At 44.6% G+C, this 26,233-nt stretch overlaps 2 protein-coding genes across 2 annotated transcripts; one reads left to right on the top strand and one right to left on the bottom strand.

The window, feature by feature from the left end:
- Positions 1-3,279: 3,279 nt before the first annotated feature.
- trpc1 (transient receptor potential cation channel, subfamily C, member 1) lies at positions 3,280-16,176 on the top strand. The gene is made up of 13 exons (XM_062379050.1): positions 3,280-3,752; positions 4,521-4,675; positions 4,779-4,880; positions 5,011-5,213; positions 5,838-5,969; positions 6,146-6,341; positions 6,938-7,274; positions 9,262-9,401; positions 9,570-9,719; positions 14,525-14,709; positions 14,864-15,065; positions 15,375-15,569; positions 15,684-16,176. Exons 1-13 carry the CDS (start codon positions 3,587-3,589, stop codon positions 15,909-15,911), a joined length of 2,391 nt encoding a protein of 796 aa, XP_062235034.1. The 5' UTR covers positions 3,280-3,586; the 3' UTR covers positions 15,912-16,176.
- Positions 16,177-16,414: 238 nt separating this feature from the next.
- pcolce2b (procollagen C-endopeptidase enhancer 2b) lies at positions 16,415-25,346 on the bottom strand. Its single transcript, XM_062379053.1, has 9 exons — positions 25,056-25,346; positions 24,674-24,782; positions 24,081-24,336; positions 22,253-22,377; positions 21,532-21,668; positions 21,268-21,431; positions 20,368-20,451; positions 17,850-18,017; positions 16,415-17,470 (listed from the first exon to the last, which is right to left on the bottom strand). Exons 1-9 carry the CDS (start codon positions 25,196-25,198, stop codon positions 17,340-17,342), a joined length of 1,317 nt encoding a protein of 438 aa, XP_062235037.1. The 5' UTR covers positions 25,199-25,346; the 3' UTR covers positions 16,415-17,339.
- Positions 25,347-26,233: the final 887 nt, after the last annotated feature.

Here is a 26,233-nt window from a genome sequence, read left to right as displayed (position 1 = left end):
CTTGTAACACACAGATTGGGATTCGGAGGCTCATTTATGATCATCTCAGTGTTTCTATTGGGGCCTTATTGTACTTTATTTTATCTTGAACTACTAAAAATACATATTTCTTTATATATTGTCCTGATATAAAGGCATTACAGCCTTGTTCTCCTCAGAGCCTGGCCACAGAAGATCAAGAAAAGCCGGTTGTTTGTGAAAGTGCTTTTAAAAAGAGATTACATCATATGTGCTGGATTATTGGACTGTGCGGTGAATAATTACTCCTCTTGCTCTGAGGCTGTGTGCTGATCTGTTTGATGCCCATTCGGTAGTAGCTGTCCACTGCGGCTGTTCACAGCACAAAACCTTTGTGTGTACTGCCCTCTGCTGGAGCTTCGGGTTCCAATCAGGACAAAGAAACAGACTCTTAGGCCCAAAAACTCACACTTCTTAAATGTTAACTAAGACTTTATATATCTTATACATCTAACTTATCTATTGATCATCATTATAAGGCATGTAGAGCTACAGAATAACATGAAAATGAACTGCTAAAGAGTCTGATTGTCAAGAGTCCAGGTCTAAAATCTCCCAACCTGCAGCCGGGTCACTCCTGCATCGAGCACCGTGAAGCAGGCTGAGTGTATCCCACCCTCTTTGTGCAGACTGTTCTTTTCCTTTTGCTCATAATGTGTTCAGGCTGATGAGCTGAGAGCCGCTCTGGGATTCTGTATTGTTGGACTGTAAAGTGCAGCTATAGGATCCTTCTCTCTGCGTAGGCGTGTAGTATAATTGTGCAGAATAAGAATGAGTGCACGGTGAGAGGCTTGTTTTGAAATGTTCGTAAAATGCAACAGCTCCTGTGAATGTTAAATAATGTTGCAGATGTGAATCCATGTGCATAATTTTAAGCTTTTCTTAGAATTCGCCAGGATGAGGGCTCTTTCTGGTGAATGACAGTCATGAATTGTAACAAGATGCCTCATTCAGAACAGAATATTGATTATTTGACCATTATTTTATCACATTTAAAAATTCTCTTTATAAAATGATATAAACAAATAGATGCATACATTTTTTTTTATATATTTTAAAACAGTAGTCTGCACAAAACTGTGTCACATAAGCCCAAATTATTTCCATCGCTGCAAAGTGTGAATTATACATGCACCGATTTGAATAATTATTTTGCAATGATTTTTGACGATTATTTCCCAAGCTCAAAATATTAATGACCCGTATTTTACTGCATAGGAAATCAGAGGAAGCTTACACGGACTGAGATACATGTGATGAGTCAGAAAACCCAAAGCAAACTGCAGAGGCTAAGAGAACATTGGTATCATTAATATTTAATGTCTTCATTCTGCAGCAGTTGTTATTTCATGGCTGTGGGGGGAGTTTCCTCCCTTTAGTCTCATTGCAGTTACGCAGCGTCTCCTCACTAACATTTGACTCACTGTAAACAACAGCCTGGTTCTCAGATATAAACGATCTCTGATGACACTGATAAGGAAAATACAGTCATAACAAACAGCCAGGGTTTTTCCTCAGCCTCCTCTGAATGGAACTACAGATATTCTCTCAAACATAGTGACATTTTTACGTATTTAAAATAGTAAGAATGACCTATATCAAGTGTTATATGGCTGAAGATATTTATTAGTTTCTGTCTCAGAGAAAGTTGGATAAGTTGTAAATTCCCAAATTTACTGCAACTCTCAAACTATCTCTCTGGAATCTTCTATGTGTTTATATTGCATTGTCTATATAGCAAGAGTTGTTCATTAAACATTGACATATATGGACATGAACAGGAAACTTACTTTACAGTTTCATTTTGAGAAAATCTACTGTATCAACATTTAACATTTGACTCTAAACATTTAGGCACAAACATTCTAAATTAAATGAGGATTGGGGAAACAACCACATGGGGGAGTCAGTCACAGTCACGTATTTTACATTAAACATTATTTCTCAGTCATGCATTTAACTTCTCTGGATTTATAAGACATGAGAAAACTAAATCACCTTTTTTATTTAGTCTTAATGAGGAAAACAAGTAAAGGCAATAGTTAAGGGAGAGACCTCTTACACAAATCCTATATTCAAGTAATACATCTGCCAAACGTTCTCATGGACTTTCACCAGTCAGAGCAAAGTCAAGTTAACTCACTGTGGGCCTGCTATAGCTGTGTCTTCCTGACAGAATAATATAAAGCTATAACCTATACCTTTGTTACACCCTGCTGACATCAATTCCCCTTTTTAATATGGATTATATTGCCTCATTGCCCCCAAGTGCTGCATATACAGTGAATACATATATATAAATATATCTTCCTGGACACCCTGTGTTGTATTAACATTTATATTCACATTTTATAACACCCTTGCTACAGCTAAAAATGTACTTTGATTTCTTCATTCTGAGTTGCTCCATTTTCTGTGTCGTACTCTGCACTGATGCTCACCGGCCTGTGGTAAACTGCAGCCGGGCTGTGGAGGACTGATATGCACTGATTTGAATATCACAGCCTGGAGGGACAGCTGAGTGTATCTCCTGTATAATGTTCCCCGCAGACTATGCACACACATATCTCTCTCTCCCTCTCTTTCCATAATCCATATGCAAAACACATCATGTAACTGCAGGAAGTCGCCTGTGTCCAGCATGGATGGAGCATAAACTAGAGCTTGTTCTCTTTCCTTTGTCCCATTAGTGTGATCGAATGCATTCAGACTCAATGAATGGTTTCCACGTGGGGAAAAGTGGAATGGGTTCAGGGCCCTGGAGCACATTGAAGCTCTTATAGGCTAAGTATTTTTATTTTGAAATACTTGCATAAATGTGCTTTTTAATATGTTGCATGATTATTAAACAGCTTCAACGATTAGTAAATCAGCAGATGAGATATGTACATTGCATTAAGACTGTATATCTGAGGCCTCCATGCATGTTGTGTTGTAGTATTTGTGCATGTGTAAAGCCTCACCATATGTATATATATCTCATAAAGTTTCAGAATATAATGATATAAAGAAAACTTCAGCATATATTCAAACATGAATCTGAAGTTTAAGCTTTTATGAACTAATGTAAGAAGGAATGTAGTGTCTTTCGACTTCCATCAGTTGAGCCTGAGGGATCTTGTTGGTACAAAGCTGCACTGAGCTGTTGCATAATCATGAAGCAGCGTGAAGGAGGTTCTGCGCCTGCGACATGGAGGAGCAGGTGGAGGCGCGCGGACATGCGCAGTGAGAGGCGCGGCAGCAGCATCAGGACCAGAGAGACCACCAGGATCCGGCGGTAGGAGAGAAGATGGTGCGCGTAAACACACCGAGGGCAGATCAGCGCGACGTTCACTCGGATTGAGACCGAGAATTTTCCACGTCGTCGAGAGGCTGATTTTGGGAGAAAGCAGGAGCGCGTAAAAAGGGGGACGCAGCAGAGATGCGACGATAACAACGCTCGATGCCTCCGGTTCGGTCTTTACGCTGCTGCTGCTGCTGCGACAATAAACGCCACGGGACCTCCTCCGGGTAGATGTCCTCCCATCTGACGGGCTTTCTCGTGTGATGCTCGCCGCTTTCTAGTGGGATGCACATCAGTGTCGGGCCGTACTCGCTCTCCGTCGTAATGTCAGCCTTGTACCAGGGCACCGACGTGTCCTCTCCGGATAAATTTCTGGCCCTGAAAGACGTGAGGGAGGTGAAGGAGGAGACGACGCTGGACGAGAAGCTGTTCCTGCTGGCCTGCGAGAAAGGTCTGTTATTCATCTCCTTCCTCCTCCTCCTATACTCCTCTTCCTCCTCCTACTCCTCCAGTGTTTACCCAAACCGATGTCCACTGTTTATCACAGAAACGCTCACAGGCCTGGTCGTCTTTCGATGTTAGAAGCTCAATGCTAATCTCTTTAAGATAATGGAAAAGCTGTCATTATTGATTGCTCACAGTTTTCCCTGAGTGTGCACTCAGCAGGCCTGTTGTAGTCCCAACACCCAGCTCAGTTCCAGCATGGTCACTGCCCCAAGCAAACTGTCATTCCACTTCTTCTTCCTCCTCTCACAACTGCCTGTGTGCTGGCTGCTGTGTAAACCTGCCCACAGGCACTTTAAGAATTTTCCCTGGAACATCTGTTCCTCTGAAAGCTTTTCTTTTTCCGCCTGGTCTGCGGCCTTTTCACGGCTCCCTCACAAGGACAGTTAACGCAAACAAACCCAGTGAGTGTAAAGAGGCGAGGGCTGTTCTCAAGTAGGCTGGGAGGAGATGCTTTCATTGATAAGAACACTGTGCAGGCAGATGCAGTTGCAGAGTAACCATATAAAGTCTCTATAAACATGGCTCCACTGCAGAGCTCCTTGTCCTTTGAGGGAGATGTTATTGTTACACCCGACTCGAGTGGTTTGACGGAGGAGCCGGGCCTGCAAGGTGTTTGGCTCTTGACAGAGGATGTGTCCGTTTGGCGCCGTGCTCAGACGATACTTCACCGCTTTTATAGTCCTGATAGAATTGTCGCCCCGGTGCTCTGCAGGTGACTACTACATGGTGAAGAAGCTCCTGGAGGAGAACCGACGCGGCGAGCTCAACATCAACTGCGTGGACGTGCTGGGCCGGGACGCCGTGACCATCACCATCGAGAACGAGAACCTGGACATCCTGCAGCTGCTGCTGGAGCATGGCTGCCAGGTAGAGAACACCCGGAAAAACCCACATTCTGCTCCAGATGACTGATGCACAAGAAGTCACTTTTGAAATCTGCCGTCTGAAACTGATGCCTTTGTTTCTGCAGGCGACAGATGCCTTGTTGGTGGCCATAGACTCCGAGGTGGTGGGAGCTGTGGACATCCTCCTCAACCACAGGCCCAGGCGATCGTCCAAGCCCTCCATCGCCGTGAGTCTCCTCTCATCGGTCCTCTTTCAAGACAAAACACTCATGAGCACAGATGAGACCAACAGGCTGGAAGAATTCACATTTCCTTCCTACAGTATTCACTCTTTTCTACGTTCTCTTCTCTTTTTAGAAACTGATGCAGCGGATCCAGAACCCGGAGTACTCCACCACCATGGACGTGGCTCCGGTCATCCTGGCAGCGCACAGGAACAACTACGAGATCCTCACCATGCTGCTGAAGCAGGACATCTCGCTCCCCCGGCCGCACGCCGTCGGCTGCGAGTGCACGCTCTGCAACGCCAAGAACAAGAAGGACAGCTTACGACACTCCAGGTACAGAAGGTGTCACAGTGTGAAAAACGATGACTCGGCCCAGACGGCTGCATTAAGCTCCCGGTGATCTAAACCAGGGGGATCGCCGTCACACTGATTCATTGTCACTTTCATCTCGTCGGTAAAGCCTGTGTTATTTTTAGGTGATGATTGTTTTGCTCCTCCCTGGTATGTTGGGGCTTAAAAGCAGCAATGAATCATCGGTTCTGTCAAGCGGAGTGTTCCTGAAAGGTCGCAGCTCCCTAAATTAGACGATAGCATTGGTTTTTGAAGTTGTCTGCTGTCTTCTGGTATGTTTTGGATTTTCATGAATCCTCTTCTCCAGCTCCGTGATCAGAAAAAACAGCATAAAACAGAATAAAACAGCAGAGTCTCCTGTGTGGAAGGACGGGGGCTTCATATCTGAATTCACAGCTCAGATTGTGCTGCTCTTCCTCTGCCCGGCATTTCTATTCTCACTGCGGAGAAGTGTAACCTCCCACACAGTGCGCTAACCGAATCAGCCTGCAGCTAGACAAATGAAACAGCTACAGGACTGAACGCTTCTCCCTGTTCCTTGTTCCTCCACCTCCACCTGCTCCATCCTGGTTTTTCATCCCTTTTTCATCCGTTGGTCCCCGTCAGGTTCCGGCTGGACATCTACCGCTGCCTGGCCAGTCCCTCTCTGATCATGTTGACCGAGGAGGACCCCATCCTCAGGGCCTTCGAGCTGAGCACAGACCTCCGGGAGCTCAGTCTGGTTGAGGTGGAGTTCAGGTATGCTTGCACTCAACTGGTGCACCTCCGTCCTTCATGCCTCATTTCTTCTCGGGCACACATAGAGGAACATGTGTCCAAATGCGCACACAGTGATATTTAAAACGCTTAATTTACAGTCTGGAACAGATAAGAAAAAACTTTTAGTCTGATTATATCTCGTTTCTTTGCTCCAGGAATGATTACGAGGAGCTGGCGAAGCAGTGCAAGATGTTCGCCAAGGACCTGCTGGCACAGGCTCGGAACTCTCGAGAGCTGGAAGTTATTCTTAATCACACGTCCAACGAGGATCAGGTGGACAAGAGAGGCTTGTTGGAGGAGCGCATGAACCTCAGCCGCCTCAAGCTCGCCATCAAGTACAACCAAAAAGAGGTCAGGCCAACAGCTGTCCCGTGAACGTTTGAACATCAATATAAAGCCAATCTGCAATAAGCATTCACAGACTAGAGGAGAGATAATAATCCAACTACCCATTATTATGAATATTCCCTTTACCTCATTCTGGATTTAACATCTGCTCCAGTGCACCACCGCCTGTCTTTGAGAAATGAGAGGTTAGCAGGATGAAGTGCTTTCCTCGAGGCAGCGGCAGTCAAACACGTGCTAAAGATTGAAGTTTGAAGCCGAGGGGCAATTTACAGCTGGGGTCGGCTCAGTGCGAAGAGTTTGACTCGTATATCACAGCAGAGCTAATAGCGTCCTGTTGTTTCCTGCCGGGGAGATAAGACTGATAAGGTTCCTCTTCGGGCTGCACCTCAGCGAGAACTTGTTCCTGAATAAATGTGTTTCTTCGCCTGTAGCATGTTTGGAGAGAGAATATCTATGCATTCAACTTGATCAGCTAATAATAGTCAATGTAAGTAAACTAATAGCTTCGGTTTTGCGTTTGTATTGTACAACAAAGAGAGATATAGATAAGATCAAATAGATAAGACAAGTTAAATCTAATTTTGTTGTCCCTTCTACAGTTTGTGGCTCAGTCCAACTGCCAGCAGTTCCTCAACACCGTGTGGTTCGGAGAGACGGCGAGCTACCGGCGCAAGCACACCTGTCTGAAGATGGCCACGGTGCTGAGCGTGGCCATGCTCTGGCCGCTGCTCTCCATCTGCTACCTGCTGGTGCCGCGGTCGCGCGTGGGCCACATCATCCACACGCCCTTCGTCAAGTTCATCATCCACAGCGCCTCCTACTTCACCTTCCTGCTGCTGCTCAACCTCTACTCTCTGGTCTACAACGAGGGCAAGAAGAACACCATGGGCCCCGCGCTGGAGATGATCGACTGCCTGCTCATCCTGTGGATCATAGGTCAGGTGTCCGCCCAGTTCACCACATCGTCATCCAGCATTTAACACAAGTCACTTGCATAAAGGAATGAAAGTAAGAGATTCTCATGATGGTCTGCTCTAGTATCTTGTATCTATAATCCCATCAGGCAGGACATGACAAATAGCTGTTTCTATTATGAATGACAGAGAGGCTGGTTTGACTAGATTAAATCTCAGTTCTGCTTCTAATTGAGCTCTATAGAAAGGAACTGGCAGCTTCTTCCCCCTCCCCTGTGGTCCACCTGAGTGCTGGTATCACCGCACTCAGCGCACACACACACACACACACACACACACACACACACACACACACACACATGGACACGAGCTCTCTCTTCTGCTGAGGCTGGATAGTGGCAGTCAGAAACCCACCCCGTCTCTCCCTGGGGAAAAAGCCTCTCTACCTTCCTCCTCTGCCAAGAAACCATTAGAATGATCATTCACTTTGTCTTTAATGGCTCTGCCTCCACGGCCATGAGATATTTGTCTCGTGGCGGCATCATCCCGCTGCTCCACCACAAACAGAGCATGTCGACGGCGGCACAGCGGTCCAGGAAGCACGGCTGTCGCTGTCCGACTGATGGATTATACCGATAACTGCATCCGACTACGGTGGCCCTGAGGTGCAGACCAAAACGGCAAATCACAAAACACAGCAGCAAATAAAAAACAAAAAAAAAAAAAAAGACTACTCTCAAAAAGCAACAGCAAATTAGAAAGCACGCAACAAATTACAAAATATGACAGGAAAACACAATGGTAGATAAGAAAACGCAACAAATCAATTTTAATTTATACTTCAGGGCCACCATACCTGACATCTTATGAACAGTCTCATAAGCGATTGACTTCTATTGTTTGAAGTTATGAGGACGGTTGTGGTGTCATTTGCAGTTTATTCTCTACATTGCAGGCGTAGGATCAGCGGCGGAGAGTCATTAGAGTGTAATGGGTTTTTCCACGGGATGAGATAACTCACCTCTGGGGGGGAGGATGGGGGGGGGGGGGGATTCATAAGTGCTGCAAAGGAGCAACATCAAAGATCAATTTGAACACGTTCAGCAGTTTAATCCACTGCAGGTTGTGATGCAGCGGTGCAGATTTGACTCTCTGCCGTCCCTGCAGCAGCAAAACAAATTACCAAAAATGGGTTAATAGTAAGAAGCTGCTGATAATCCCCCTGCGCTCAGACAACTGTGTGCTAATGTTATCAGGAAGTGAAAAGGAGCTATTACAGCTCTGAACATGCGCTGGGTGTCGACAGGCACGCACGTTAAACCAGCAGCTTTTCCCCTCCATCCTGTCGATCCCCCGGGACACGCCCCAATGTGGAAATCAGATGCTGAGAGAGATTGTGCGTGTGCGCTTGTTCATGCATGTGCACGTGTCGTAATGTGTGTCAGTGCATCCCTCGCCGTCTGAGCCTGTGCACTTTGACTCAAATCTGTTTTTTTATGTAGAAACACACAGGATTCGACTCAGCAGGCAAAATGAATTTGGAAATCTTCCAGAGACGGAAACAATTCATGTGTGAAAAAGGGATTTCTGTGCCAGAGCCTGTCACTCATCTGCTTCCTGAAACAATGGAAATCAACAATAGATCAGTCAGCTTCAATCTGTTGTATTATTTCTGACTCCAGGCGGAGACAATGTGTCAAGCTGTCAGCTTTATATTATTATCATTACTGTATGGTTAGAATTGATCACATTCCATTTGGACACAAGTAGACACAACCAGCCATCTTTATTACATTTCCCACACCACCCTAAATCCTGCAGACGACACATCTTCAGCACATTAATCTCCGATTGTCTGTGTCTCGTACATTCCTGTTCCTCCCCAAGGGTCCTACTCACGGCAGCAGTTTTTTAAAATGTACGACTGCAGGATGCATTTTTCTATTGGTATGTGCATATGTGCTCTTGTACATGTGCGTGACGACGGTTGAATTCCTGCTCTCCTACAGGGATGGTGTGGTCGGACGTGAAGCGGCTGTGGTACGAGGGGCTGGAAGACTTCCTGGAAGAGTCGAGGAACCAGCTGAGCTTCGTGATGAATTCCCTTTATCTCTCCACCTTTGCCCTGAAGATTGTCGCTCATAGCAAGGTACCCACACACTTCAGATTTAGGAGAAGTATCACAACATGTTTTTGTTTGCTGGCAAGGGAACGTAAACAAATATATAAATTGTTGTTGCTGACACTGATATCTGGGAAGAGTTAGTATCATTCTGGGGATGTTTGTTGTTTCTGAACCTGTTTGCTGGTTTCACAGTTCAAGAACGTGGCGGACACCGAGAGGAAGAACTGGGACGCGTTCCATCCCATCCTGGTGGCCGAGGGCCTGTTCGCCTTCGCTAACGTTCTCAGCTACCTGCGCCTCTTCTTCATGTACACCACCAGCTCCATACTGGGGCCGCTGCAGGTGGGAGAGCAGCACACACAGACACACACATCCTCACGGTTACACTTCATCTTTAAAACGCATCACACTTCCTAGATCAACACCTTCCACAGAACTGAAGAGTTTCCCACTACATGGAGGAATTTGGAAGTGCTGCTGGCTGGGTTTTAGTTTAGTAGAAATTCTGGTTCTGTGTTTTAGTCTCTGGCTCCAAATGTAAGATGGCAGCGTTCGTGTCCAGGATATTTCAGCTGTATTTCTGGATAGTAAGAGGAAGTGGAGACCATCTTACTTATACAGTCTGCTATGGTTTGGAGTGAGATGTCCTCTGGAGCTGAAAAGCACATCTGAATGGAGAATGTTTGAGTTTTAACACATTAATGTGTATGAAGCCACTTTTAAGAAGTTCTGATTTGATATCTTATCGGTTTCATGGTTAGAGGTGTGAGGATCATTAAAAAGTTTTGATGGTGACTCCTGTAGCGATCCTGTTCTTCTAAAAAAACACTTTGGATGAGAAAAATAATCAAATTCTTGCATAATGGTTAGAAAACGGCTTCCTTCCCATCACTCGGTGTGACCCCACCACTCACAAACATGCACCACCCACTCTCACAGCGAAGTGAGAACTCTCAGGGACAACATCACACCAGCTGTGCTCAGCAGAATCAGCCCATCATCATGAGTATAAGCACCGAGCACCGAGGCAGCAGATGAATCCGGTGCAATAATTTACCCATAAACAAACTGAACACATCATCATAAAGTTCCACGGAGTAGTTTAACTATGCATCATTGTTTCTTCCATTAGAGTGAATGAGTGGCTGTACTTTACAAAAAGTGATTATTCAAACTAGCTTCAGAGCAGGAGGAGCTGACTCAGTTATCCCACAACACATTTAATCTTTATGTTTTTAATCACAAGCTGGCGTATACATCATTTCCAACCCAACAGCGAATCTGGCTGCGTGACAATAAAGGGAGGAAACATAAACACTAAAAGATCCTGTGCAGGCTGAGGAAACAGACTTTCAAATCAGTTTAATGCCAATCGGATCCACTGAACAAAGGGAACCAGGTTCCATCACTTGGCTTTTCTTCAAAAGAGATCTGACATTGTGAACAACAAACATCTAATTTATAATTCATGTGGCTGTGGCGCATTAAAAGCGGATGTATAGCATAGCAATAAAGCTTTGCATTCTAATCACTTCCTCATCATAAACCAACATTTATCCGTTGCCAGCTTTTTCTTTTCCTGCTTTCTTACACAACGACAAGATTGTGCCATGGCTTTAACTCGACTGTTATCAATTACAGATGTTGTGCGCTTTCTTTTTTGGAGGAAAGAGCAATAATCACCGCCAACTCTTGTAAATGAGCATAAACTTAATATATTCATAAAATAAGATTAGATAATCATTCAATAGTTGCACAACGAAAGTTGCAGTGTTGCAGCAGCAAAGAGGACAGAACAAAAATAGAATAAAGTAGAATATACATATAAAATACAATGTAAGCAGAATGTGTATACAGTGTAATGGATTGCACATCGGCCACTGAGTTGCACGGATAGAAAAGAGTATTGCACAGTTAAATTAGTTAAATCTGGACTTGGTCAAAACAAGTTCACATAGCAAAGTGTGAGTTTAAAGCTTTTGTTATGTCACAAGAGTTTTTCCAACGCCCAGGAAAAGCCAAAAATCTGGTTTGCATATTTTCTACTCGGGGCTCCTCTGTGTCCTTTCATATCACGATACACTGTTATCATCCAGCCGCCTGGCGGGGGGAGTTTGAGAAGTCGGCCAACGGCTGATGTTGATGCTGACAGCCTTTAGGACCTGATTGTTTCTCCACATGTGACTTAACCACGTATAGAAATGTTCAGGTATGCAGTGAGCTCGATGTGTTTGTAGAGAAGCCTTCCTGTCATTAAGCCGAGGAGCAGTTTGTGGTTTACCTATAAAACACTCAGGGTCCCTTTTAGTTTCTTAATGAGGATTTTCCAGCTACACTCGTCTCCATCTTTCTTCTCCCCTCCATGTTCTTTTTCCTTCTCCCCCCTCCTCCCTTTTACTCACCCACTCTGTGACATCATCGTCTGGCTTCGCAGGAATGGGAAAAATATTAGCTTTGGAAATAAATGTGGCCGTGTGTTGGTCACCGCATCGCAGACACACCTCCCTGCTAATGCAAACGCGCCCACACGTGCACACACACACACACACACACACACACACAAACACAGACAGTGAGTCAGTACTATGTGGGATGCAGTTAGGTTGAGTGTGTCTGATTCCATCCTTCCTGAGGAGGCCAGCTCATGTTTCTGCCGGGGAGTGCCCCCCTGCTGAGGTTGGAAAGAGTGATTGAAAGTGTGGGTGTGTGCATGTGTGTGTGTGTGTGTCTGTGTGTGTCTCTGTATCACCATTGTGCACGTAGTGAGCTCGCTCAAGGCCAGACTTAACCTCAGTGACAGTATAAATATACCATAACCAGCAGCCTGCCAGGAAGAATCTGTGAGCAGCAGGAGGAAAAGTACTGAAGTTGTAAGCCCACCTCTGAAGAAGGTAGACGTTCTGACCAAGTTCTGAAAAGTTCAATCACACAGTAAATATGACTGAAATACGCATTCTGAGAACTATTTGAAATTAAACTCACACACAAACAAATCCAGACAGCCCTTTCCCCCAGTTACACACTATGGTTAGGGATCTTGTCCAAGGACACTTGGAGGAGCGGGGGATCAAACCCCTGACCCTCTGATTAGTGGGCGGCGCTCTACCCCCTGAGCCACAGCTGCCCATGTATTGCGGAAAAAAACAGGAGACACTCACAGCTCGAAATTGTTGTTTTGACGGCTACAGGGAATTCTTTTTAAAACGTATCTGGACAAAGACGCTTTACCGCTGCAACATTTTAGTGGAAATATTTTACAATTACATTTATTTTTATCTAATTTACTTACTGGGCACAAAAGAAATTGCAATAAAATAACGTAAATGAAATAGGGCTGACAGTACGGCCTTCTCTCGTGTCCATTAATTCATATTTTGTCGTTTTAGTCAAATAAAACCGTTAAACACTTATTTTCTTTCACACAATGATGGCAAATTCATGTTTATTGACTTATTAAATAGAGATTTTTTTTGTGGTTCCTCAGATGTATTCGAGGCACCTTGAATACATTAGACCCCACTTCCAGTCAAGGTTAAGAACTCCTGACCTGTCACATTCCTGCTCTGTTTGTACAGTAACTAAGCTCGACCGCCTGTCGGGCTGTGCAAGCCGGGAACACCCTCGGGTCCTAAATCAGTCGGTGCAAAGTGGCAGAGGGAATACACAGGGGGGATTTAAACATGACAAGAGAATGAATCACCCCAATAGAACAGCCCTTCTCCTCAAACAAGCTGCCGGGGGTTTGAGCGCAAACACTCCGGTCTCCATTCACCTTGAGGTGCAGACGAAGTGGTCATCCCTCACATTGGACGCGGTTGTGTTTGTGTTGTTGTAATGGCGAGCGTGCCTCTGACCTTGTTTGAGGATGTCATCAAGGTCCTGGTAAACAGATAAGCCACTGAGCCCCATAAATAGTGAGTTCCCAAAGGTCCTAGAAGACACCCTCTGTCTCCGAGCCCCCTCTCCTGCTTCCTCCATGTTTGTCTGTCTGCCCTCAGGTAGGGGGAGAGCGCAAGCAGCTGCCAGAACATGTTGTTTCTTTTTCCACCACCGCGGGGAATCACTGCTCAACAAGAACATGGAGTTTAAAATAGCCTGAAGAAGTCAAGACAGTTTGTTTACACAGTGCTGACACAGAATCAACATCCAACTTTAGAAGAAGTGAAGAGCATTGAAGGGGCGATGCCTCTTCACTTGTGCTGTTTAACCCAATGAAGCTATAAAAAAAAAACAGTAATAAATGATGACATATATTGGTCATGTAAATTTGCTTTGGATCATGTCTTTAAAGTTATTGGCCGAAAAAGGTAAATGCATTACCGCACCATTTTGACATGAAATCAGTTATCAAATGATCGTATGATGGGAAATAATAATTTGCATCGATATCATTGAAAATAGTTTTTCTCACTTTGATCTTTGACCTTTGATCGATCAACAAGTTTGGTAAAAATGTATTTCTGTGCAGCGCAAAAATACAGTTGTGGAAGTTTTAAAGGTATAAAGAAAAGACAACTCAAAAGTCTTTTGAAATAAACATTAATAGCTAAATAAGCTTATATAGTGCATTGTTACATTCTCCATGTAATATTAATTGGTTGAAATTAAATTATGCACAGTTGCTTCCTTGTCATTAGCTGTCTTACTGCAAAATAGGCCAGTGCCAACTGTGCTAACAGAGACTAGAACAATACTACTGCAGTGTTTCCTTTACTTGCATTAAGTGAGTTAGTGCTATAGGGTCAGTTTCCAAGTGTTAATGCAGATGCTAACTATAGAGTCAATGATGGCAGCAGATTTATCGCAGCAGAAATAGGGAACGTGTAACTAATAACATCCAAAATGTTGGCCCTGTTCCATTGAGGTGTTTCCTGCTGTTATACAGCTCAGCTTACTGTGACACGCATGTAGAAGTATTTTCCGTGTGTAATGTGTTAGTCTCACTGTGTTTTTCCTGCTAAAAGTCTAAATGTCTCCTGGGAGAGAGTAAACTTATTTTTGGATTAGTAACAAAGCTAATTCTCACAGAAGCTTCTTGACTAAAGTAGTAAATCTAGTTTCCCTGCGGACCACATTACCCAGACAGCCACAGGTATGGATCCAAGTGAATTCGATTTCGACTCATATGTGATGTAATCTCTCACCAGATCTCCATGGGTCAGATGCTGCAGGAGTTTGGAAAGTTCCTGGGCCTCTTCCTGCTGGTGCTGTTCTCCTTCACCATTGGACTCACTCAGCTCTATGGAAAAGACCAGAAGGACCCGGACAAGACTCCAGCCAAGGACTGCGAGGGCATCTTCTGCCAGCAACAGAGCAACGATGCATTCCACACGTAAGGGCCAACCTCAGTGTGACACTCTAGACAGTGATGACCACGATGATGAATGTTTAGAATACTTGTCCAGAGACGTTAAGAGGCTGTTTGTAGAAGGGAGGATTTAACTGTTGAATTAGAATAGGCTTCACCAGCATATTGTGTGTTGCAGGTTCATGGGGACCTGCTACGCCCTCTTCTGGTACATCTTCTCCCTGGCGCACGTGGCGCTCTTCGTCACCCGCATCACCTACACCGAGGAGCTGCGCTCCTTCGTGGGCGCCATGATCATCGGCACCTACAACATCGTGGTTGTTATTGTCCTGACCAAGCTGCTGGTGGCGATGCTCCATAAAAGCTTCAGACAAATTGCTGTAAGTCATTTTGCGATTTCACAATACCATCCCAACTGTTTTTCATCTCCTGTTGAGATTCAATTTATTGCAATTCACTTTGAAATGTAGCAGATGTTGAAGTTTTTTTTATTTTTCTTTGGAGCCCTGTTGCACATTTTCTTTTGAACCATCGTTTGATTTTGCAAGTGGAAACAGAAAAACAAAATCTATCCCACTCATGGATTTTAACAGAGACTTTTTACAACTTCAGGATTTCTGTGTGTGAAAGAGTTCCTTCTCACATTCCTGTGTTCTCCACTTTCTCTGTGGGTTTTTGGACGTCTGCAGAATCACGAAGACAAGGAGTGGAAGTTCGCCCGGGCCAAGCTGTGGCTCAGCTACTTCGATGACAAGTGTACGATGCCGCCGCCGTTCAATATCCTCCCGTCGCCAAAGACCGTGGTTTACATCGTGACCAGCATGAGCAAGTGGATCTGTTCACACACCTCGAAGGGGAAGGTGAAGAGACAGAACAGCCTGAAGGTGAGAAGAAGATTGTTTGTAATTGTAGTTGGGAAACGGCTGCCGGTGCGTTTTGGTGGTTTGAGTTTGATTATTTTCTGGGATGGACGAAGGATGACTGTCTTTTCCATGCAGGAGTGGAAGAACCTGAAGCAGAAGCGCGATCAGAACTACCAGAAGATCATGTGCTGCCTGGTTCACCGCTACCTGACCTCCACGCGGCAAAAAATGCAAAGCACAGACCAGGCCACGGTGGAGAACCTGAACGACTTGCGCCAGGACCTCTCCAAGTTCCGCAACGAGATGAGGGACCTGCTGGGTTTCCGGACGTCCAAATACGCCATGTTCTACCCGAGGAGCTAAACAAAGACACACAGAGACTAGATATGTCTTCTCCATTTCCCCCTCTGTATCTGGGACGCTGTGTGACGTGAGCATGTGCAAAAAACTCTGCTCTTTGGGTCACAGCTTTTGAAACCTGGAATATAACAAGAAAAATATGTAACCTCTACCACAAAGCCTCCAGCCCCCCCCCCCTCCTCGTATTATTCAGCCCTTTTGTATATAAGGAAAGCCATTGTTTTCAATAGAAAGACAAATAAAGATTTATGGAAAACTTTGACCCAAAGGGGCTTCGATGGCTGATGCATTTTTCTGAATGCCGATCCTGCTTTTGAGACTACTCCCCTTGAAAACTGATTACTGGCCTTAAAGCCAGAACACTGGCAGCTGTTCAGCAAACTGTCCAACGGTCCGCTCCACGTGAGAGTCACATTACTAGCGCCTGATCCATTCCCAGGCTTTGCAGATTATATTTGTCTGGATCGATCTCCGTCTCTCGCACAAAAAACTGCAAAGCAAAGTCGAACGTTTCAGGAGTTTTATTTGGGCAAATGAGAACAACAAAATATAAATAATATTCACAGACTTTTTCATATGAAAATATTTCTCATTTCATACCTCTTCCTTTAAAAAAACGATGACAGCTGAGTATGTGATGTGTGCTAATGGTGGAGCTTTGCATCTGTAAACAAACTAAAGGAAAGAGTTTTAGCTAAAAAGTTTCTTGTTTCACATCAAACCGGCATGAAAATCAAATTAATTTTTAATGAATCAGGTATATATTAAATATTGCACTTAAATCACCACATTTTAAACTTCCTACCCCCCCCCCCCCATTAAAAATGAACACCGCTATTGAACGGACAACAATCAGCTGCAATGAATCACCTTTGGATACAAGTCAGGCTTATTATTAAGCCAGGTATTGTTGTTTAATCAAGAACACACTACAGCCTGAAAAGAAAAAAAAATAATTATGAATTGATTTGAACTTAATGGAGCCATCATACTAGTTCAGAACATTTTAAATAATCTGATAGATAAACATGAGTCTGTGAATTGCTATAAACCCTATTCTGGGATCCTGGCTGCAGTGTATGACAGGAATGTGACTATGCAGAGTATGAACAGGCAGCAAATAGATTGGAGCTGATTACCAAATTTGCTGAACTTGCAAATGAGACAAACTGATGTTTCTTAAATTGAGAAAGTTCTTAATGTTTTCTTGTTTATTCCAAAACCGCAGCAAAATTAAGAAATAGACAAATCTGAGCTCCCGTCTACTTTTTGTGCCGGCAGCTCTGCATCCAGATTCAGTGTAGTTTTTTTGTGGCCTGTGTTTGTGTTGTTGAGACGGATTATTGTTGTTTGCTTAATAATCGTTTCCATCCACGGCTGAGCCCCGGGCACACAACCGGTCCAGTGGAGATCCTCCGAGCCACTCGCAGCTCAGCAGTGCTTGTTCTTCAGAACGTTGAGCACCTTCTGGTTCTTCGTCTTGAACGCCATGACGAAGTGCTGCGGGGCGATCTTCCCGCGGCCGTCCTCGTCCACCTGGCCCATGAAGACGTAGTTCAAGCCTAGTGAGGTCACACAAAACAAACCTGAATGCAGTGGCGGGAACGGCAGAGACATTCAGGGAGGCCAAACATCAGAATCTCCACGCGGCACGTGTATACTATATGTTTCTATGCGTACATATAAACATATAGGATGCGTCATCGACAGTGAGTTCTTCTGCTCACCACACACTTTGGGGGCGAGCGCTATCTGCCGAGTGTGACGGCACAGCAGAGGAGGCAAACTCAGAGCCGTGGGTTATTCAAAACAGCCAAACCAGGAAGCGCACAGGGATTTTCATCATTTAGATAACGACCAGTTTTTCTGCAGCAGTGGTTTCATACATCAGGGGGCACATTCTCAAGAGCACTGGGCCAATTTAATTTCACCAGCACTTACCTCTTCTGACAAATGGGCACTTCTTGCACAGGATAATGATCTTGGTGCTCATGGTCTTTCCTGCCTGCTGGATGGCCAGGCTGCCTTCTTTGTACACGTTGATGATGGAGACGGTGGCGTACATGCTTCCTTCTCTCATCACCGCCGTAATAACAGTGCCGGTTATTACTGTCAAACAAGAAGGTGAGGAAAAATAAAAAGACACAGAAGTATTAAGGTTAACGTGTAAATACACTGTGCACATGTGAATTTGGAAATGTGTGAAAGGTTTAGAATTGAAAATATTGTTTCAACATCAGAGAAAAGAGACTGAAATTCAAATAGTATAATTTAACATCCACACAGGTGTAACAGGGCATCTGCTACTTCATCATACTGTGCATTAATTCTCAACTTTGAAGTGCCGCCTGTTAGTAAAAGATGTCAAAGTGAATTAAGTGCATTGCCTCTCCACAGTTTGCTCCCAGGCTTTCATCGCTCCTTTTATGACCTTTTTATGGCTCCTTCATTTAACCCATGAGCGAACAGCCTCTTCTCAAAAACCCACTACAGAAAACATTGATATTTCCATCTACTGAGACTCTTTAGATGTAAGACTTAAGGTGAGAGCGTGAAGAATGTGGCCTGTGATGAAACCAAAGTTAAATGTGTGACTTCTAATCGTCGAGCGTAGTGTCATTTTAAGTCACTGTGACCTTTGACCTTTGAAATCAGTTCATCTTTGAGTCCAAGTGACAACCGGGCAAGGTGGGAAAAGGATTCTTCAAATAGTGAAGTGTTGTGAGGTCGCCTTAACCTTTGACCACCAAAATCATATCCGTTCATCTTTGAGTGCAAGTTAACACTTGTACAAACTTTGAAGACATTCTCTCGAGGTGTTCCTGACATGTTGCGTTCAGACAAACACAAAGAAATGTGTTCTGTAAGGTCCCAGTGACCTTTGACCTTCAAAATCAGTAAGTCAGAGTGAATGTTTGTACTAAATTTGAAAGGCTTCCCTGGAGGCGTGCCTGAGATATCATGTTCACAAGGCAAAATAAAGGTGCTTTGTGAGGTCACAGCCCTTTAACCACCTCCAAATCCAATCAGTTCATTCGTGAGTTGGAGTGTTTGAACCAAACTTCAAGGAAATTCCCTCCATGAATTCTCAAGATATCGAGTTCACAAAATTGGGACTGATGGACGCACAACCCGCAAACATGTTGTTCCCGGCATGGAGCCATACAAAAAGTAAAACAAGGAGATTTCAAAAAGTTGGAATTTAAGAAATGGTTTCACAGCTTAATCGATCGGCATGGAGACTTGAACCGACAGTTCTCCCTGTGTCTGCTCTGTGCGGTAAAAAAGTGAAGGGATACGTTTTCAGTTATTTCCTGTTCAGAGTGACGGGGTCTCCTGAAAGTACAAAACAATACAGTTTGATTGTTTGAACTTGCTGACCACGGCGGAGACCGGACCTTTAGTGGAGGTAGCAGAGCCAGGAGGAATCTGATCTGATTCAGCATGAACTGGATTCTGTACACGGATGGTAGCAATGTGCCTGGACCTCATGGTCAGTTTCATTTCCTATCAGAGATGAGACTGTTCAGAGATCTGCCTGTTTCATTATGTCTTTTTTAAGCTGTTGCTCGTTCCTACATACAACCAGTGAACTGCTTTGGACAATTCAACATATATCACACTATTAGATTCAGCAAAACTGAAGTTATGACTGACTGGACAGATCGCCAATGTATCGCAGGAGCAACACATAGAAACCAACAACTATTCACAATCACATTAACAGAACTAAGACTCTCTAATAAACCTGTCCCTGATCTGCATGTCTTTGAATTGTGGTACCAAGCCAGAGACGCCGGGAGGACTTGCAAACTCCACTTTGGATTAGATAAACTATTTTCAGCTCTCGATACTGAAATGTGAAGTAACATTGTGTGCCGATGACGCCACCACATCACACAAGCTACTTTAAAAAAAAAGAGAATTCCACATTGCCTTTCCTTTCCTTGGCCCGTGATGCAAATCCAGGCGGAGCTCTTTGGAACGCCAGCCTAACGCATGTGGTAAACATCTCCGGGAGGAAAACATCAGAGAGCGCGAGATTAGCAAACGGAGGCCGAGCCCGAATCAACACGGTCATTTATCAACAGTTTGCCCACAGTCAGAGGCTGAGAGAGTGTTTGTGTGTGTGTGTTTACACTGGAGGCAACTGTGTCCTACTGTACACACTCCCTCACTTCCTGGCGGGCTATCAAGGAAGTCTTTGAGATGTGCGGCGGAGGGAAAACAAGAGGTGCAAAGATAGTGACACGATCAGGACTGTAAACGGCTTGTTGGGGGGGATCTGGTGCTAATGTGGGTTCTGCTGACGTCAAACCGGGGGGGTGGCTGCACGGCTCAGGGTCAGACTGTGTGAGATCAGAGCATGTGTTCAATAATCAGGGAGAAGCTCCGGAGCGTGTATCAGTGACTTTCTCTGCAGTTCAAATTATTTTGCAATAAGCTGTGATGTTCTTACCAAAATTGCTGGAGCAGTAATTAGTCTCAAGTGTTCCCCGTCTCTTGCATTTCTGCTGGCACAGGGCGACGGAGTACTTCAGGGCTGCGGAGAGACACACACAGACACACACACACACACACACACACACAAATTCAATCTCTCTAATCGTACCTTCCACTGAAACCATGTGTAAGCTACGGTTGCATCTTTTTTTCTACAGTGGGTTTATTAACAGTCCCGGCCTCGGAGACGTTGTAGAGTTTGTAAAATAGCGAGACACAGACAACATCTGTTTTTTAGAGATGAGCCAACCAGAGAGCGGCCTCACGTGCAGGGAGGTGCCAAAGTGCCCTGGCTGGAGCGAGGGAAAGAACAACAGCGTGTGTGGATGCGAGTCGGAAAATGAGCCGGGATTGTGGGTGCAGACACACAACCACACTGTAGATGGACTCAGTGTGTTTGAACACGTGCTGTCGTTTGCTGAGTCTATATTGGGATGTACAGTGTGTTTGCACGGAGGAGAATGATGCAGCACAACTAAAGGATCATAGCAGAAATCCAGTTTGTTTTATCACTATTTAACAATTTCATGTTAACGTGAATATTGTACTTATGTAAGCTGTATTCAGATTTAGGAAAAGCAAGGTCTGATTCAGATTTCAATATTAAAAGCAGTATAAAAGAGCATTGAAGGAGTTAATTGCAATTATGTTCTATTTTTACTTAAGTACAAGTCACTTATTGTGAGTCTTGCCCAGATCTGCTATCAGAAACAGATTACAGACCAGCCCTCCTGTATTTAAAACATAAGATAAACTCCAGCAGAGCACAGACATTATCGTCACATAGCTTCATCTACTAATAACCAGATGTTAGAAATCCCCTAGAGGTTCTTATTGGATGAAAGTGGCTACCTACGTATGGGCCTGGTGGTGGCGGGCTGCGTGGTGGTGGTGGCTGGTGCCATGGTGGTGGAGAACTTCTTTGGTCTGAACTTGTAGTGTCCGATGAAGCCGTCTGCGGTTAGACTGAGATCCGACAGGAACTGGATCAGGAGCTGGTTCCCCTCGGAGAACACCGGGCTGCAGGGAAACACAACCAGACGACCGGACTGAGGGTCAAACTCGAGATGAGATCGTAGGACGGTGAAGATAAAATCCTCGGCATGGCCGGGTCACCTACGCCGGGGGGCTGTCTCCACAGTATTTGCCGATCCTCTTGGCGTCGTTGATTTCTGCCCCGTTGAAAATGGAGACGTGGTCGTAGCGGCAGTAGTTGTCTCTTTCCACATCAAACTTCTCAAACTTGACTTCGATAATCTGCAGCAAGAGACGCATTACAAGTAAAAATCCTCTTTCAACCACCAGAGGCTTGTAACACAGCCCATCATCAGACCACGGCATTTGATTAAAGGCTACTCAGCATGTGTGGGATGCCGTAGTCTACAACCCTTTCAACGCTGAGCTCTGGGTAATGTATTATGCATGTGTGTTGCTCCATTTCTACATGCCTCGTTCAACTGGAAAACTTTTCTCTTGCAAAATTGAATACCACAACTTAAACTGAACTTTTACACTTGACATTTAGATATCATATCTCCCTTTACTTTGAAAAATTAAGATAAATCTAGTCACAGTAGAGCACACATCGCTGCCAAGGCCCAACAATCTCTTTAAATTTAATCAGGCACCAAATTTCACACAATCATAGATATCAGTCACCTGAATAGGCCTGATTTATTCAGATGCTTTAATTATTCCCTGGATGTCGGTGATATAACAGGTTCTTCCGTGACCTTGACTGCATCCTTTCACCAAGTTTTGTGGTCATCCGTAATACTGCTAACAAACAAACAAACAAACATACATTTCTAGACGGAGGTAATAGTCGTAAAGATACAGACCTGGTTCTTTGGTGCCACTAAGTGCCAGGAGCAGGTGACTCCCGCTGGGTAGTCCTTCTCAGGCCAGTTGGGCGTTTTGAAAGACCCAGAAGGTTTATCCAGTCTGCCTCCACAGTACTGTTCCCCTGCAGAGTAATGACGGATGTTAAATCTTGGATCATCATCATCAGGGTTGTGATTGGACGATTACTTGGCAATTTCTCATTCCTGTTGCTTGGAGGAAATGACTTTGCAATCCAGTGAGCAAACCGCATGTTCGTGAAGTCTGGTTTAAAAAGGGCGCACTCTTTGCCTTCTTTGTTATTACGAACACCGGAAAAACCAAGTCACTCCTGCAAAGAGTGCAGGTTAAAAAAAGACGAAATGTTTCCAGGGCTATCAGAGTTCAGTGCGATAACCACATGCACTGTGTACACTGTCAGAGAGGAGAATCTCTCAGGGCATGATTTCTCTGTAACATACAATTTAGTTGATGTTTCCTTTCAAACATGTCTTAAAAAGTATAATCTCGTACTTTCCCAGAAATAGACCAGTTACAAACAGATGATGTGTTATCCTGTGCTGCTTTGACATTGCTCAGAGACAGAAGAGCAACAACTTGTCTGTTAAATCCATTGTGACAGATCCGGACAGGCTGGTTAATAATGCCTGGTTACAGGGACCCAGCCATTAGAATTCCAGAAAAATCTGCCGAGAGGAAACATCTCATTCAACTCTGTGATTCGTCTGACCTGAGAGAAACACTGAAGCGCTCCAGCAACAAAAAAAATCTGTGAGAAATTCCACATCAGACTGTGAGAAGTGTTTTTCTCTCTTTCTGTCCACATAAGGAATAGTGAACCTAGTAGCTTTGTCTCAGACCGAAGAAAAACCCAAGGGTCAATGGTGAGATCGAAAAAGAAAAACTTTAGTCTCTTTTGTTTCACTTTTTCTGTGCATGTCTAGAAAGTGACTCACGGATTTATGAAATAGCTCAGCTTCACTTGAGGGGGTACATTTCATTCAGTGAAATCATTAGAGAGGTTCCAAACCCCGACAGCAGCATCTGAAATACCACCGATGCTGCCGGAACTTTTTTGGTAGCAAATCTATATGATCCGATACCACGTCGTAGTAAGTATTCAGTAGTCAGTAGTCAGTAGTAAGGAGTAAGTAGTCAGTAGTAAGGAGTAAGTAGTGAGTAGTCAGTAGTCAGTAGTCAGAAGTCAGTAGTCAGCAGTCAGCAGTCAGTAGTTAGTAGTTAGTAGTTAGTAGTTATTTTCCCCCGGTTAAAACTAATCTTTTCAAAAATCCTGTCTGGAAAATCCAACAAGTAAGTGGAGACCTGTTCCATATGCAAGACTCTTGTTTCGAGGGGTGTTATGCATTCCTATAGATTTATTTATTTGTGTCACTATATCGCATTATATAATGAAATAAGTTATATGGCATTCATTCTTTATATATATTCATTTTTCAAAGGGTAGATTCTGAGCAAGGCCACACAACATACAGGGTTAGTAGCTAACAAATGTTACATTACGATAAATCAGATCAATCTTTTTTAAATGCACCGGTACTGGGTTTATGCAATAGACAAGGGAAAAACTGTATTGGAACAATTGGAGCTAGATACTATGCACTGACCTCAATCAGGCAACAACCTTGTTAATTTGCTCTATAAACCGAGACCACTCAGCTCAAACACACACACACTCCCAGGCCACTTTTAAATCCCTTTATGGGGGTAAAGTCATGACCGACACTAAATCCCACGTGGCTCCGTCTCACACCCTTGAGCTACTCTCATGCCAAGAGCACTCTTCCTGCTTCTCCCACGTTTGCCTACCTCTCTCATGCGGATGTGCGGCAGAGAAAACAGCCAGGAAGCCGCTGCCGGCCGTGTTGGCATCAGACACCATCTGCAGGAGCATCTTGTTGCCCGCCGAGACCAGGGCGCCTGGCTTGAAGGTCCCACAGAAGCGGCCGAGCCTCTGGCCGCTGGGATGCCCGCTGTAAACATCCACGTAGTCGTAGCGGCACAGGTTGTCACTCTCCAGGTCGATGAAGCGGAAGGACAGGACCACCACCTTGCCCTCAGGGACCTGGTTGGGAAATCACAGAGAGCATGGAGAGAGGAGTGAGGGAACACCTTCCACACTAGTGCTAAAAGTTGTTCAGTGATCAAATTAAACTGCAGGTAAACACCTTCCAGAAGATATTTGGGTGTTGTTACTTAAATCGTGTACAACAATGATTTACACATGATTAAACCTGATCCATTATTAAAAACAAACTGTGGCTGAGTATTTTTAGAAGGAAGTTGGGGGTTTGGTGAATGTGACAGGGTTTGAGAAAAGCCTGGTGTCAATCAACAATCCAACAATCACTTTTATCGTTGTCATTTTCTGTGATATATAAGACAGGTGAAAGTGCACTCACTGTGATTCTCCACACACACTTGGTGTTAGGGGGGTAAACTCCTGGGTACCCCTGGCTCCCAATCACTCCAGAGTCCCCAGTGACGTTTCCTCCGCACGTGAAGATTGGTCTGTGGGAGGAATGGAGAAAAAAAGAGTGTTTTCCATTTCCCAAATGTGTTTTTAAAACAGTAAACATGTATAAATATGAAATATCAAGGATGGACTGTGATTGATTTAATTCCTCCGCCAATGCACCATGCGTCAGTCCAGGCAACACTGCAGAATATTCCTCTCAATCTAACTCCAGCTTCTCCACACACAGGAGGACCCACGACACCTGGCGCACTGACATGAATAATAACAACAATTGGAAAAAAGGGTGTAAATTAAAAAAGATGTACCTCCGCTGGGACTGCGCACAGACCTGTGTCAGGAGCAGGAGACTCCATGCGCAAAACCCGCTGCACGTTCTCCACATGGTTGGCTTCGCGGAGCAGGCGCCTGCCGCTGCTCGCCTGTTTTCGCCCCGTGGCACGACTGGCATTGTGCTGCTGAGTGCTCCTGCAGCCAGGAGGTCCGGCGGGGAGTTTCAGGGACTGGGAGCTGGAGCAGATGAATATAGCGTTTGTTCTGCGTGGTTGGAAGGAGGTAGGGAGGTAGGGAGGGAGGGAGAGGGAGAGGGAGGGAGGGAGCACAGGATGAGGCATACCCCCCCCAAAAAATAAAACGCTTGGAGGCTGAAGGGTCCTGAATTACTTTCTTGGATCACCTGGCCACGATGGCATGAATTAACTTGACTTGAAGAAGCCATGACTGAACTTTGGCATTCCGGTCCAACAGGGTGCCATGTCTACCCTGCGTGTGGCACAGACTTCATAAGCAGCTCGTGCAAAGTGTCTGCAGTGCGCAGACAGGACGCAGTGGCCAGATGTGGAGGGACAGAGGACAGCTGTGGTCTGTTCCCGTGGAGGAATGTGAATCCATACCCCAGCTGACTACACATGATTTAAAATATGTGTGTTTGGATAGCTGCAGGCTGTTATGCTGTATGGAGTGCACCGGTGACAAGAGGCCGTGGGGGGCTGCTGGAGAGCGGTGGAGGCCGAGGGCGCCACCTGCTGGGAAAGGGAACAGCTCAAGTTGTGTTTGTCATGTGCAAGTTATCACAGGGTCAACGGTACGATGAATAGTGTTGGACAAGAGACCAGCTCAGCTGTTCAGTACTTACAGTTAAATATAAGCAAGCTAGAAAGAGCTTACTATTCAAAAAAGTCAAATACAATACAAAACTATACACAGTCAGGGGTGCTTCTTAAGACACATTTCATTCTAGCTCATTGTAAACTTTATTAACCAGTAATATTATTGGCTATATAATTGTGTAGCTATTCAGTCAGCTACAACTCCACTGTGACAATCTGTCAGTCTGTTTCAATATATTTATATACGTCATTTTCTCTTGTCTCTGACCATTTCAACCAACCCTGAGTCTAAAATGATTGCAACCAGCCATACCAAGACTCTGGATAAAGAAAAGCAAATTTTCAAATGCATATCAATCAGTCTACTAAGTAGATAA

Source organism: Platichthys flesus, chromosome 21 (genome assembly GCF_949316205.1).
Source record: "Platichthys flesus chromosome 21, fPlaFle2.1, whole genome shotgun sequence".
NCBI classification, from domain to species: Eukaryota; Metazoa; Chordata; class Actinopteri; order Pleuronectiformes; family Pleuronectidae; genus Platichthys; species Platichthys flesus.
Note: the sequence above shows the minus strand (reverse complement) of the source record. Positions and strands in the feature narration are given on the sequence as shown.